At 35.9% G+C, this 15,085-nt stretch overlaps 1 protein-coding gene across 5 annotated transcripts in view; it reads left to right on the top strand.

The window, feature by feature from the left end:
* The window catches only part of DCC (DCC netrin 1 receptor), a 1,086,886-nt gene that overhangs the window by 652,292 nt on the left and 419,509 nt on the right, over positions 1-15,085 (top strand). For all 5 annotated transcript variants that reach the window (XM_035700550.2, XM_035700549.2, XM_025422244.3 and 2 more), the window contains 2 exons: positions 10,684-10,838; positions 13,426-13,546. In XM_035700550.2, coding sequence (XP_035556443.1) covers positions 10,684-10,838; positions 13,426-13,546 — 276 coding nt within the window. The remainder of the gene's footprint in view (positions 1-10,683; positions 10,839-13,425; positions 13,547-15,085) is intronic.

Here is a 15,085-nt window from a genome sequence, read left to right as displayed (position 1 = left end):
GGATTTACAGAGAAGCAAACCCTGATTATGGAAAGAGCTGGAACCGAGGAAGGGTAATGGGATTATTTTGTCTGGATAAAGAAAAGTGTGAGGAGAGGTCTAAAATAGCTTCCAAGCACACACACACATATAAAAGGACTCTAAAGTAAAGGTTGATGATTTGATGCTCTTCATAGGCCAGAATTTTTAGATAGGAGGAAGAATTTTTTGGCACACTGTGTCCACAATAAAAAATACTGATGGTGTAGAAAATGAAATCAAAAGATCTAAATTTTCATTTCTATCAGGTGATGAAAAATCTATCTTTGCCAACTGCAGCAGAGTAGCTTATAGTCGATGCTTCTAATATTCTATTGCTGTTATCGTTATTAACTTTGAAGTCGTTATTAACTTTGAAGAGAAGTGTACTCTTATGTCTCAAATGTTGTTCATCATCTAGCTTTTTTATAGCTCTTACTTAGTTGCAACCCAGAAATGATTGAACGCGAGAAGATTGTCCTAGGAAGACACTCATACCTAAATAATGTTTTTTAGAACCTATCCTGTGCTTGGCCTCGAGGACTTAAATTTGGAAAGACAGTCCTCGTCCTTAGAAGCTAGTAGCTGAGTGGATTCACAACTAGATTGATGTCACAGTAGAAGGAATTGCTGTTGTTTCACCTGCTTTTTCTTGTCAATTAGTTTTTAGTGATGTTATATTTACTCCTGTGGGAAAAAGATATGTATATAATTAAATACACTACTTAGGCTTACACATATGTCAGGAATAAAGCTCGTGTATGTTCTAGCAGTTATCAAGAGAATGTAAAACCTATCTATCTCTCGTTCCCTGCTTCCCTTTCTCTCTCTCTCTCTCTGAGGAAATGATCACTGATGGACTAGATTGAAACACTTCTTTGAATGAAAATGCTAAGAATAAAAATCAATAACTTAAAAAAAAAACTTTTTTTTCCAGAAGAGTGAGAGCTTCAGTCAATATTAATAGTTAAATCTCAAGTGTGCTTTTATTTCCAATGCAAAATAAATTCTAGTCATTTCAGGCTAGAGCCGAACTTAAATTTTTTAGGAGAGCCCAGACAGGTATGTGTGAGAGACAACTTAAATAGAAAATGAAATGCAAATCTCAACACCCAGTCCTATGGGGGAGGACAGATGTGTAGGTAGGAAAGAGCAAACTAGAGAGAAATATTCAGCAGATTTCAAGTCACTTGTCACATAAGACCTGGAGAGAAGTGTTGGATTGGACAGAGATACATCACATAGCTCCTTGTTAAAAAAGGAGAAGGAGGATTATGCATTTAGAGATCAAGTTAGCTGAACAAAAGTTACATTGGCAACAAAAGTTTGTGCAAGAAAAATTGAGTTGAAACTATGAGGTAAGAGAGCAATTTCTAATCTATAAATTGAGCAGTCCGTTAGAAGAAACATTATTCTATAAAACTAGGATTTTGCTGAGGTATGTTTAATATGAAAGCCTGAATTTATAAAGACTATTTCCCCCACTAGGATGTTATCTCTAAACCTACATTCAGTGCCCAGTGTCCTCCTTTGTAGTCATCTGAAGGTGATTACATATGAAACTATGGCTCCTTTTGGTGAAATTATCTTTTTAAAAAAAAAAAAAAAAGATTTTTAATTTATTTATTCATGAGAGACACAGAGAGAGGCAGAGACACAGGCAGAGGGGGAAGCAGGTTCCCTGTGGGAAGCCTGATGCAGGACTCCATCCCAGAACCCTGGGGATCAAAAGCAGATGCTCAACCACTGAGCCACCCAGGGGCCCCCTGGTGAAATTACCTGTTTATACCAATGTGATAGTGCACTTGAAAGAACCATTTGTTTTGGGGACAGAGGTACCCAAATTTAGACTTTTAGGGCAGTCTCTTTAGATATTTGTATTCAAGAGAAGATGGAGGAGTTATGTCCACTGTTTTAACAACAAATTAACTAACCTTATAGGGCCTGAGAACTTGGAGCGAGCTGTTCTGTTCTAGGGAAACTATCTGACTTTCCACTGTACTCAGAGTGGAAATGCAGCCACTCAAGGATGATGCTATTTTTTTTCCTCCTAATAAAAGCTCACCAATCTATTTTTTTTCCCTTGATTATTTTAATCATTCACCAAAGTGATTTATATACTACCTAGTGTTAATTTAATTCACCTGCATGTCTTTAAAAATGTGTTCTCTGCAATTTCGGAGTTGTGGTAAATTATTAGAATGTATAGAATCTTCTCAAAATCAAGGTAATATCGGGTATTAGTTAATTATACATATTAGAGCAATATTTTACAATTAACTCACTTTTATTACATACTTAAATAACTGGAAAAGAACTGCTATATACGTTATCTAAGAATAAAAATACTAGAAGCCAAGTCTAAATATGAGGAAGTGATATGGACATTCCTGAAAATACTTGTGAAATATCTATTACATAAAATAAAACTCATAATACTATTTATATTGTTGTTGATGACTTTGGGGTTGAAATTACAGAAGAAATTTCATCCTACAAAATTCAAATGATAGTCATAGCATAGAAAGTCTTAGGAGAAAATCAAATAAATTTAAGGAAAAGTTTTACTCAAATTTCAGGTTTAGTTATACGAGTCTAATGATTTCAGGATAGAGGATTTTATCATCTATTTGTCATTTGTAAGCATTATAAACACTTTCAAGAACAAACTATATTTTTTTTCCATATATCTTTGGCTTTTTACTCATTTTTGGTCATTATCCCTTATCCCTTTAGCCCCCAAATTAAAATAATTCTTTATATATGTACTATAAGTACTGTAGGAGATTCTAAGAAACTAACATCTGAGGGAAATGTAAGGTAATTTATTTCTGGTCATGAATTTTTATTCTACCCAAAGAGCATATAACTAAAATCAATATCTTGCCTGAAATTGTTGCAGCACTGTACGTGTATGTTAAGCAATTCTCTGCAATGGATTAATACTATGTAAATGGCACAATTTGATAAACTTGAAGATTCAGTATTTCATTTTTTATTAGTCATTAAGAAGCTGCTACCCATCAAATAACTTAAAGTAGTGAAATCATTCCTTCCGTGAGAATGGAAGGGAGGGGGTATTGTGTAATATTTAAAGGAAATTAAAAGAGGAAGCATATGCTTCAGATCCCATCTTTAAGAGTCATACTGCAGGACGCCGGGGTGGCTCAGTGGTTGAGCATCTGCCTTCAGTTCAAGGTGTGACCCCGGGGTCCTGGGATCCAGTCCCACGTCGGGCTCCCTGCATGGAGCCTGCTTCTCCTTCTGCCTGTGTCTCTGCCTCTCTCTATCTCTCTCTCTGTCTCTCATGAATAAATAAATAAAATCTTAAAAAAAAAAAGAATCATACTGTGGTTGGTAAATAATAATATTTGTGAAAGATATCTTAAAATAACAAGTGGTATAAAAACTGGGCACAGAGAGAAAGCATTGCAAGAAGCAGGAAAATCCATTGTCAGATTCACAAAAGACAAAATGTCATGGGAAAAGGAGTATTTGAGTTTCCTCCTAGAGAATAAATAGAAGTTGTATCATCTGAGGAATGTAATTCCAGGCAAGGATCCATGGTCAGAAAAATGCTGACAAAACATACCTCCAGCCACTGATAAATCATATTCCTTCTTTCATCCCAGTTGCAGTTTGTGCTGAGAATATAGGACTCCAGAGCTGTGAAAAGTATAATGTGATTATACCTAGATCCTAAATTCCAGGCAGCAGATTCTGGTCTGTTCATCACAGAAAAAGACAAAGGGATCAAATAAAGGGAGAAAAACTGGATAAACTTCATTTGTTCACCCTCTCCCAGAAGAGTGTCAACATCAAAAATATATTAAACAATGGGTTCAATTGATGTTAGCATGGCCAAGCCTCTTCCCCTAAGTTATAAACTACTGCTAAGGTAACCATGTCAAGTGCCATAAAATCAGTGAAAATTGTACCACTGGGATTTCTAAAAGGAAAGAAAATTTTACAAGAAGAAAAATTAAGGTGACCTTTTGGAGAAAGGGATTCGTGATGGATAGTTAGGTTGTCTACACTGTAAGACAAAATGGAAAACAGTTCAGGAAGAGAAAACAGAATGGACACAGACAGAATTAGAAACGGACCGGGTACAATGGTGAAGTTGAGCCCTCAGGTGTACGTAACGGATGTGTGGGTAGGAGCAGGAAAACCGGTAGCATTGGTCATGCATTATTTAAAGCAAGATTGAAAAGCTTTTACCTGAATTCTAATCCAACCCAGGCTTATATATTTAGACCTCTTCAAGACTCTCCTAGATTCTAGATTTATTTTAATTCTTTTTGCTCAAACAGGGAAGAGCTTTTTATTTTATTTTATTATTTTTAAGACTTTTTAATTTAAATTCAGTTTGCCAACACATAACACATGAGTTTGTTCATCCCATCAAGTGCCCTCCTCAGTGCCTGTCACCCAGTTACCCCAACCCCCCGCCCACCTCCCCTTCCGCAACCCTTTGTTTGTTAACAGAGAAGAGCTTTATGTTCTTATTCATGTGGGGAATATAAATAATAGTGAAAGGGAATATAAGGGAAGGGAGAAGAAATGTGTGGGAAATATCAGAAAGGGAGACAGAACGTAAAGACTGCTAACTCTGGGAAACGAACTAGGGGTGGTAGAAGGGGAGGAGAGGGGGGGGTGGGAGTGATTGGGTGACAGGCACTGGGGGTTATTCTGTGTGTTGGTAAATTGAACACCAATAAAAAAAAAAGAAGAAAAAAAATAAAATAAAATGGGAAAAAAAAAAAAAAGAATATTTTGGAGGGATGCCTGGATGGCTCAGTTGGTTAAACATTTGCCTTTAGCTCAGGTCATGATCCCAGAGTCCTGGGATGGAGCCTTGCGTCCCAGCTCCCTGCTCAGTGGGGAGTCTGCTTCTCCCTCTCCCTCTGCTCCACCTTGTTCTCTCTCTCTCTCTCTCAAATAAATAAATAAAATTAGAAAAAAAAAAAAGACTATTTTGGAAAGGTATCCAAAATAACTAATATGCCTTTCTCCAAGTAGCCATGCTACACTATGCTCTTCTTTATCATTTTTCTCATCATTTATTGACATTTTGTTTTCCAGGATAATAAAATAGTATTTTGTTAGTTATGTGGTTTCCATGACATTGTCCAAACTCTTGCTCATCATCTTATATTGATATTGCTGCAGAAAAGGCAAAAATGTGTATTTTATTGCTTGAGTTCATATCAGCACCATCAGCAAAACTTTGCTGAGCTTGTGCTAAGGGTGAGGCACTTTAGGAGGCATTAAAATATAAGAAAAATCATTAGCCCTTATTCTTACCACAAAATTACTCATGACTGGTAACACTGCCCTAGTTAGGCAGTATATTTTCAGAAAGCATGAGATTAGACCCATTTCTGATGTGTGGTATTATTTCATGCTTCAACTTTCCCATGTAGGTGAGGGAAGCTATTTTTTTTCATCATGTACTGTCAGGTATTTGGTGAAAACTGGAAAACATGATATAGAAATGAAGGTATTAAGATGGCCAGGGAAGACAAGGTATCTAGTGTAATACTAGTGTATTACTGAGAGCCTAAGGAATAAGAGAAAATCACAGGATACAGATCATGACTCACATATATATTTGCAAATAAAAAAAAATTATTGAGGCTATAATTATTTTATAATTATAAAATTATAATTATAATGACATATTTACATCAAATTATCCCCTAACTAATGAGAAGTAACTATTTTATTATTTTATTTTATTTTATTTTATTTTATTTTATTTTATTTTATTTTATTTTATTTTATTTTATTTTATTATTTTTTTTTAAAGTAATCTCTACACCCAGTGTGGGGCTTAAACTCACAACCCCCTAGATCAAGAGTTGCACACTCCACCAGCTGACCCAGCCAGGTGCCACAGAAGTCACTGTAACTTAATCGACTAAACAGAAGGTTTTGAGGATTTACTGTGATCAGTTTTGGTTTATTTAGGTCCATTGAGAGGTAATAAACAGGAAGATAATTTCTACCCCTCAACTTGAGGAAATATGATTAATTTACTCAAAACTATTTGAAAATGGTCATGGTTTAAATTCAGTTGTTTGTTTTTAAGAAATCTTACTATGTGAAACACACATTTTGGACATTGAGAGTACAAAAGGCTAAGTCAAATTGGAGAATCACACACACCCATATATATTTACATATTTATGCATATATTTATACGTACATTGTATACACTTATATATAATAATTTGTTTTGGGCAATATACTCAGATATATCTTTCTATTTATTGTTTTTCTTTAACATACAGTTGTGCACTGACATCCATTGTCCTCAGTTTTTATCTCTAGGTTATAGATGGGGGCAGTAACTGAAGCTCTTGCATGAGTGCAATGGCCGGGATTTAAGCCCAGACAATCTGGCTTTATCATGTGGGTTCCTGAAACTTCACGTTTCTTTGTTCTTCTTCCGGATAGATTTGGTATTCTTTTCCCTTCTTTTTTTCTTCTTCTGTACTCCTAAGCCTTTTCATTTCTGTTCTACCTTTCTGCCCACCCCTACTCTGCAGATAGATGTTATATATAGTGTACACATACACACACACACACACACGCGTGTATTGAAAGATTTTTTGAAATGTGTTAATCTATATTGAACCAATATTGTAGAAAAAAAGTCTCAAAACTTTAAAAAACCTGCTGGTGGTATGTGTCCTTTCCTTTTCTGAAAGCGACTTTCCAAGTCAGATGAGAATAGTTTGAAGGATGATGTTGCTTAACAATATATTTCCTGAAATGGACAGTTCCCAAAACGTACATTTATAAATAGCTATCGATATCACTAAGGCATCTATCAATCAATAAATAGGCACACTTCTCTCTCACACACATATACATGCATATATGTGTACATATATGCATATCTCTGTATGTTTGTATGTATTTTCTTCCAGAGCCCATAATACAGTGAATATTGCAATAAAATGAGTCAAATGAATCTTTTGGTTTCCCACTGCATATAAAATCACGTTTACACTATCCTGTAGTTTATTAAGTGTACAATAGCATTAAGTCTAAAAAACGATATATTACATAATTTAATTTTAAAATATTTTATTGCTAAAAAATGCTAACCATCACCTGAGCTTTCAGTGAGTCCTAGTCTTTTCGCGGGTGTCGGGTGTTGCTTCAGGGCTGATGGCTGCTGACTGATGAGGGTGATGGCTGCTGAAGGCTAGTGTGGCAGTTTCTCAAATAAGACAACAACGAAATTTGCCACAACAATTGATTCTTCCCTTCATGAATGATTTCTGTGATGATATTTGATAGCATTTTGCCCAGGATAAAACGTCTTCCAAAAGTGGAGTCAATCCTCTCAGATCCTGAGGCTACTTTACCAACTAAGTTTATGTAATACTTCAAATCTTTTGTTGTCATTTCAACAACCTTCACAGCATCTTCACCAGAAGTAGTTTCCATCTCCAGAAACTACTTTCTTTGCTCATCCATAAGAAGCAACTCCTCTTCTGTTCAAATGTTATCAAGAATTTGCAGCAGTTCAGTCACATCTTTAGTCACCACTTCTGATTCTAGTTCTCTGCAGATGTGGTGGAAATAACGAGAGAACTAGACCAGCACTTCTAATTTCCTTCAAGAACTTTTCACTTGCGTTCACAACTTGGCTGTTTGGCACAAGACTCTCCGGCTATCTCAGCTTCCAACATGCCTTCCCCACTAAGCTTAATCACTTGTAGCTACTGATTTAAAGAGAGAGACATGTGTGACTCTTCTTTGCATATGAACATTTAAGGAGCTTTATAGGGTTATTAAGTAGCCTAATTTCAATATTGTTGGGTCTTGGGGGAAAAGGAGGCCCAAGAAGGAGAGACAGGGGAATGATGGTTTGTGGAACAGTCAGAACACATACAACATTCATTTATTAAGTTTGCCATCAAATATGCATGTTGTTTGTGGTGTCCCAAAACAATTACAAATTAACATCAGAGATCACTGATCACCATGACAAATATAATAGTAATAGTAATAATAATAATAATAATAATGATAAGATTCAAAATATTGCAAGAATTACAAAAATTGAAGTGAAGTGAATGCTGTTGGAAAAATAGTGCCAAGGGATATCTGCCTGGCTCAGTTAGTTAACATATGACTCTGATTTTGAACTGAGTCATGATCTCAGGGTCCTGGGATCAAACCTCACATCAGGTTCCATGCTCAGCAGAGTCAACTCGAGATTCTCTCTCTTCCTCGGTCCCCCACACTCTTATTCTCTCTCTCTCTCAAATGGATAGATAAATCTTAAAAAAAAAAAAAAAAAAATGGTGCCACTAGGCTTCCTTGATGCTGAATTGCTGACTAAACCTTTAATTTAAAAAAAAAAATCCAGTATCTGTGATGCACAAGAAAATGAAATCTCAATTAAATGTGAAATAAAATGAAGTATAACTGGATATATGTGTGTATATATGTAAATGTTTATGTATATTCACATACTATGCACATGTTTCTGTATATTTACATGCATATATATGTGAATTTTAGTTTCAACTCCAAAAATGAATTTCAAATTCCACTGATGGATATCAGTCAAAATTTGAAAACTCTGCGATGGGCCTAAATGATATTATGAATTCTGATGAAAGTGAATACTAAGAATGGGTAGACTGTGGCCGTTTTCATGGCCTCAGCATAGAAGATCTTAAAGGAGGAAGAGGAATAGACAACGTGGTGTTATATTTTTAATAGCTCTAATTACTTATCTCTATAAGGCTTCAGGAATGTTAACGAGTTATTCTTCTACTTGAATTTTTAAGTGGCAAAAGAGACAATTATTATAAAGCAGTTCAGAACGTAGGCAGGGGAGTCAGCCTGTCTGGCTCCAAACTCTATCCATTGTATGATTTGGAGAGAGTCACTCAACTCCTTGCACCTCAGCGTCTTTGTAAAATGGGAATCAGAGAGTCTCAGAGAGGTGTGGTGAATATAATAAATATAAAGTGCTTAGACTAATAAATTATACATGGTCAGCTCTCTATAAATATTGGGTGTTTTCTAGTAAACATGCACTTGATCAAAATCTCTAATAAAATCAGGAACAGAATCAAGCAGATAACTAATGTATTTGCTCAGAGGCATTTGAAAAATATAGCTGATGCCATTTAGTTCCTTGTCAGTGAATTTGGTTCAGGAATAAAAACAATCTCTTACTAATATTATCAATTATAGATAAATAATTTCAGCTCTATATACAATGGGGTCATGTTCTCTTTAGAAAAGCTCTCTGACATGTTTTTTTCATGTGTTTAGTTTGTGAATATTAATGCATGCCGGCTGAGTCAGATAAATTGATTTGCCCATGTGAAAGTTTGAAGAATTTTTAAGTTGTTTTATAGTAAAGGTCCAAATACTTAATTAAAAATCAGGAAAATAGAGAGAGGGAGAGAGGAAGAAGAGAAAGACAGAGAGATTAAGATTTCCAGAATCCAGGAGAGAGAGATTAAGATTTCCATGATCTTCGGTAGAAAAACTGGGAACTTTCCACTGGCTCTTCTATTTTTCTAGACTATTCATCAGTGTTTGCAAGTTAATTGGAAGTCGGGGTGGTTGGAGAGAGCAAAATACGGTATTAAACCAAATGAGCAAAAATTACCACTCCTTACTCACTGAATAGCAACAGCAATGACCAAAAAAAAAAAAAAAAAAAAATGCAATCTAACTTTAAAAATGAAAAAAAAATGACTTTAAAGATGACTACTAAAAATGCATGTCCATGTCCTACCTGAAAACGAGATAAAGGTTGCTACTTCACTGTGAATTTAACCTGGGTCTCAGGCAACATGAATATTCAAATCTGACATCATTTTAAGATTCCCAGTGGAAGCAAATGAACATTTCTTTTTAAAATTTCCCTCTCCCAGGCAGGGTTTGGAGGGACCAAGCCTGGGAGATTCATTAGCAAAGGTGTGTTATTTATTTTATTTGTAATTTTCTTTCAATTACAAATTTCCATCATAGAGTAACTAGCATTATGGCAATTAAGACATTAAATTAAATTAGTATATCACGTATCATGCTGGGGAAATAATAATGCAGCGTAGTAAAGCACCACAATAGATAATTGCTAAGACAATAGGAATGTGTCCGCAGTAAAGACGATGGTCATTTTTTGTGCCAATCGCCATAGCCAGTTTCAGCAGGGAATGAGTCCATCACATTAACTGAATCCCTATGAAATTCTAGAATTATAGAGACACTGAGCTTTTTGGTCTTGCATTCTGGGTTGTCTCAGAATTATCAGCTTCCCTTTATTTACTTTATCAGCATAGTTTCCATAGCTTCATGCGCTGTTCAGTATCCTTTATGTAAGTCAATTGGACAAATACTCAGGTATTCAGAATGCTTACTAGATGTAATATTTTTTTTTCCCAAAAGCTTTCTTTTTCTTTCCTGAGGCAAAACACCACTAGCTACAACTGTGTGACTGTGTTTGGGAGGGGGAAGTTGTGTTCTACGGTCGTTCCTGTATAATAAACTAAGGGTTTCAGGGTATTATTGAATTACAAATATTCTCTCTCCCTGCCCAGTGTTTCTAACTGAGCAAAGATCTTAGCATGCAGGTTCACATTCCCACCCACTCACTTTTGTTTTCTGTCTTTGCAGTTCCGCCATGGTTTTTAAATCACCCTTCCAACCTGTATGCCTATGAAAGCATGGATATTGAGTTTGAATGTTCAGTCTCTGGAAAGCCTGTACCCACTGTGAATTGGATGAAGAATGGAGATGTGGTCATTCCTAGTGATTATTTTCAGATAGTGGTAATTATCTGTTTTTTGGTTTTTTGTTTTTTGTTTTTTTCATATTAGATTTACAATCCCATTCATTGTTTACTCTGTTTTCAGTTGCTTTTCTTTCCTGGGAAGAAGGTTCCTGTTGGGAATTTTTATGATGCGTTAAGAAAATTGTTCCAATACAGCAAATGATTTTCTGGACTCACAATTTTTGAGCTGAAAAAGAGTGATTAAACAGCCCATCCCTCTTGCTTTACAGACAGGGTTTTAAACAAACACATCACGAAAAGAACAGAGGGCCTAAGACTATCTTTCCAAGTATCCTCATGGTGGTTCTTGGGAGAACAGAGTTTAGGACCTAGTTTTAGACTCAATGAAGCCAGCAATCCCTTACTTCTTGGACTTTCATTACCTGTTATAACAAAGTTTCAACAAGATATGCCACTATGATCATGGGAGTCTTACTTTTGTAATACAGACAAGTGCTCTTTGCTACCCTCCCAGATAGGACAGCTGATGCTACTTGAGCAGTAGGAAAGGATGTGGTGACAGTGACAAGTGGTAGTGGCAGGGTAGGAAGCCACGGAGACCCAGGTTGACGTGGCATTGTGCTTTTGAACTTTGGAAAGAACTGAAGCTAAGCATAATGGTTTCTATAGTTTCTCTAAGTTCTAATGCACTCTATGCCCTGTGGGGGATAATAGGGATAATGGTATCTTATATTCACCAAGTTGTTTTCCTGGTATTCAGTGAGCGCTCAATGCCTATCACTACTATCATTGCTTTTGCTGTTACCAGCAGAATTCTTTGCTCATTTAAAAATGCTCTGAAAACTCTCCTTTAGATGCAGGTTAGCATCAGAGTTTCCAAATTCAAGGATATGAATATATGAGAAATATGAAAATCACTTTCCAAATATCAAATTAACTTAGTAGCTAAAGGAGGAGGATTTCAGTCCACTTCTCTTATGTTTGAGATGCACACATGGCCTGTCAGAGAAGAGTGTCCAAGCCAAGTCTTCTGGCAGAAGGGGAGTAGAACACAGGTACCCTGCCGGTCCAGGCACATGCTCACCTTCACCTTGGACCGGCTCTCATTGGTGGATCCACCTCTTTGTAGCTGGATCAGTTGACTTTCAGAAAGTTTCATAAGCTCTTTGTGCATGCATGTTGTCATACCGTAAGAGATTTTAAGGAATGCATCCATAAAGCATATCTTTATTACTTTTATCACCACTTAGCATTTTTTACTTAGAGTTGCATTTGTTTAATTGGTTGGGAATAGAGTAAAAAAGAGAGAGAAAAAAAAAAAGGTAACTTTTCAATGCCACGCCAATCCATTAGCTCCTTTAAGTGCAATGCTATTTCTACTACCAGTGAATTAAAAATGACCTGCCGTGGGGCAACTTGAAATGTGTTGTGTCCGCCTAGAATATATGCTACTTGCATATAAAGGAAATTGTTGAGTGCCCTTAAGGACAAATGATAAAATAAAACATTTATTTTTTTCTGCAGTTTGAATAATCTTTCTCCCAGAATGACTCATTACAGCTAACCTATTTAAATGTTTCTTTTCTTAAGGTGAAAAGAAAATGTACAGTATGAGCCCTGTTCACATTAAATTGTGCTTAAAAATATTTCCCCAGTAGCTCCAGAAATCTGAGAGCCATTGTCTGTCACAGTGACATTCAGCACAAATAGTAACTTATATGAGAATTGTTAATTAGAAGTTAGTCAGCTTTATCTAAGAATTTTACATCAGCAGAGAATTGACTACAAGACACTAAAAACAATTAAGAATTCCCCATGAGGTAATATTTATCTCTTAATGACTTTAGGGGAAGTGATTTAACACGTCTCACTTACTGAACTAATTCTTACACTAATATTGAAGAAAAACTGAGTCGGTATAATTAAATGCTATCTCCAGATCATTTTATCATCCATCCTTGAAAAAGATGGTGGCTCAATTTATATAAAACAGGAATTAACATCGCTGTGCTTAATTTATGGATTACTGAAGGTAAAGCATTTTGGCCATGTAACAAGAATGACATGGTATAAAATATCCACCATACCACAGCTCCAAATCCCCAAAAGGTACGTGTCAAAGCAATTACAATTTTAAAAGGATTTTCAGATTTTTTTTTCTCAGTAAACACTTTCAGAAAGTACCCAACCTAGATTTCTTGTCTTTTAGAAGCTGCAAAACTCAGTGTTTCTTTTCATTTTTTTGTCTTTTCTTCCCCCAGCAGCTGCTAAACCCAATTTTCTTTCGATACCAAGTGAAAGAATGAAATGTCTTTGGATGCTAACCTTTGTTTCTTGCCTATTTAATCAAAGAGCTCTCTGTTTGCTGCTCGTTTAGATATTGAGGATGATGTGTATTTTTGTGAGCATAGGTTTCATTTCAGAACTAGGTTAAATGTAGGCACACGGATTCAGCAGAGTATTGGGAATCTGTGACATTTCCCAAGTGACGTAGGTCATATCCGTGAGACTGAGCACTCTCATGGCTTTCCTTCTTGCTTCTTCTGTGAAATTTTATCAAAATCATATGTTCATTGAGTTTTTTGCCTTTTAAAATATTTTACCTGCTTCTTTCTTCTCTCTAGGGAGGAAGCAACTTACGAATCCTTGGAGTGGTGAAGTCAGATGAAGGCTTTTATCAATGTGTCGCTGAAAATGAGGCTGGAAATGCCCAGACCAGTGCACAGCTCATTGTCCCTAAGCCTGGTAAGATGAGGGGAACTTCGCTCTGGCACTGGTAATCATTGCTGTGATTGGTCCACTTGTGAAATCCATATTATTTTCTCTATCTCTCAAAGTCAATTGGAAATCATCTAATTATTTAGTTTATCAAGGTGTACACTTATGTACCGATGTCCTATTCTCCCTAGAAAACGAGGTGTGTATCTCCATTCAGTGAGATAGAGTCATCACGAACATTTGGTGCCTCTGGTTGTCAAAATGACAACTGCTAAATTACTACCTTCTCCCCTCTTTTGTGGCCTGCCTTTCTTTTAGTAATTCAGGTAAATATAGAAAAAAAATACAAAAAAAAAAAAAGAAAAAAGAAAAAATATGTATAGTCTTGAATCAGTGGAAATTGGCAGAAAAATAGTGGAAACAATCACTTGAAATTTAAAACATTTTTCTATTTTTTAAATAGATTTTGAAAGTTTATCTTTTTTTCTATAATTTATGAAGCTTTTATTTTATTTCATCCTGTAGTCTTTTGGAAGTTTAATATGGTGGTGTATTCAAACCTTCATAACTTGGGGCACCTGGGTGGCACAATCAGTTAAGTGTCTGGCTCTTGGCTTCAGCTCAGGTCATGATCTCAGGGTCATGAGACTGAGTCCAACATCAGGCTCCATGCTCAATGGAGAGTCTTCTTGAGATTCTCTCCATCTGTCTTCTCCCCCCAAATAAATAAAAACGTCTTAAAAAAAAACCCTATCATAGCTCTATATTAGATGCTTCCTATTATCCAAAACAAAAAAATCCTGCCAATAAAAAAAAGGGAAAAAGAAAACAAACTGATCAGCTGCTCTGAAATGTTATAACACTAAAGAAAGTCAAAAATGTTTATTTTTATAAAAATAGCGATGGCAAAGTTGTTTATATAGATCTAAATACTTTAAAATATTAGTATCTTCTATGGAAGTTTCCATGGTGCATATTGATTATTATTTTTTTTAATTTTTTTTAAATTTATTTATGATAGTCACACACAGAGAGAGAGAGAGAGAGAGGCAGAGACACAGGCAGAGGGAGAAGCAGGCTCCATGCACCGGGAGCCCGACGCGGGATTCGATCCCGGGTCTCCAGGATCGCGCCCTGGGCCAAAGGCAGGCGCCAAACTGCTGCACCACCCAGGGATCCCGCATATTGATTATTTTAATTTCAACTTTTCAAGACCAATTTCCTCCCTCTTGACATGACTCACTACTCTTGTTGTACTCTTTCCCTACAGTAAATATGATAGAAAATAACTGAGGTATATGAAATAAAGTCTTTCTTTGGCTTCTATCACTTAAAATAAGTCTGTGAAGGCCTTATATTTTGTGCATCCCTAACCAGTTATTTGAAGCCTCTCAGAGTCTCATAATGATGCTCACGACAATGACTTCCCCTTTTTTTTCCTTGATCTAAATGAAAAAAAAAAAAAAAAAAAGCAGCAACAGTAGAACAACAGTCCCAGATGAGTAAAGGAATTCTCTACGAATTAAAGGGGACTATTAATTAACCCTCCTTTGAGACTGCTGATTT

The sequence above is a fragment of the Canis lupus genome, chromosome 1 (assembly GCF_003254725.2).
Source record: "Canis lupus dingo isolate Sandy chromosome 1, ASM325472v2, whole genome shotgun sequence".
NCBI lineage: Eukaryota > Metazoa > Chordata > Mammalia > Carnivora > Canidae > Canis > Canis lupus.
Note: the sequence above shows the minus strand (reverse complement) of the source record. Positions and strands in the feature narration are given on the sequence as shown.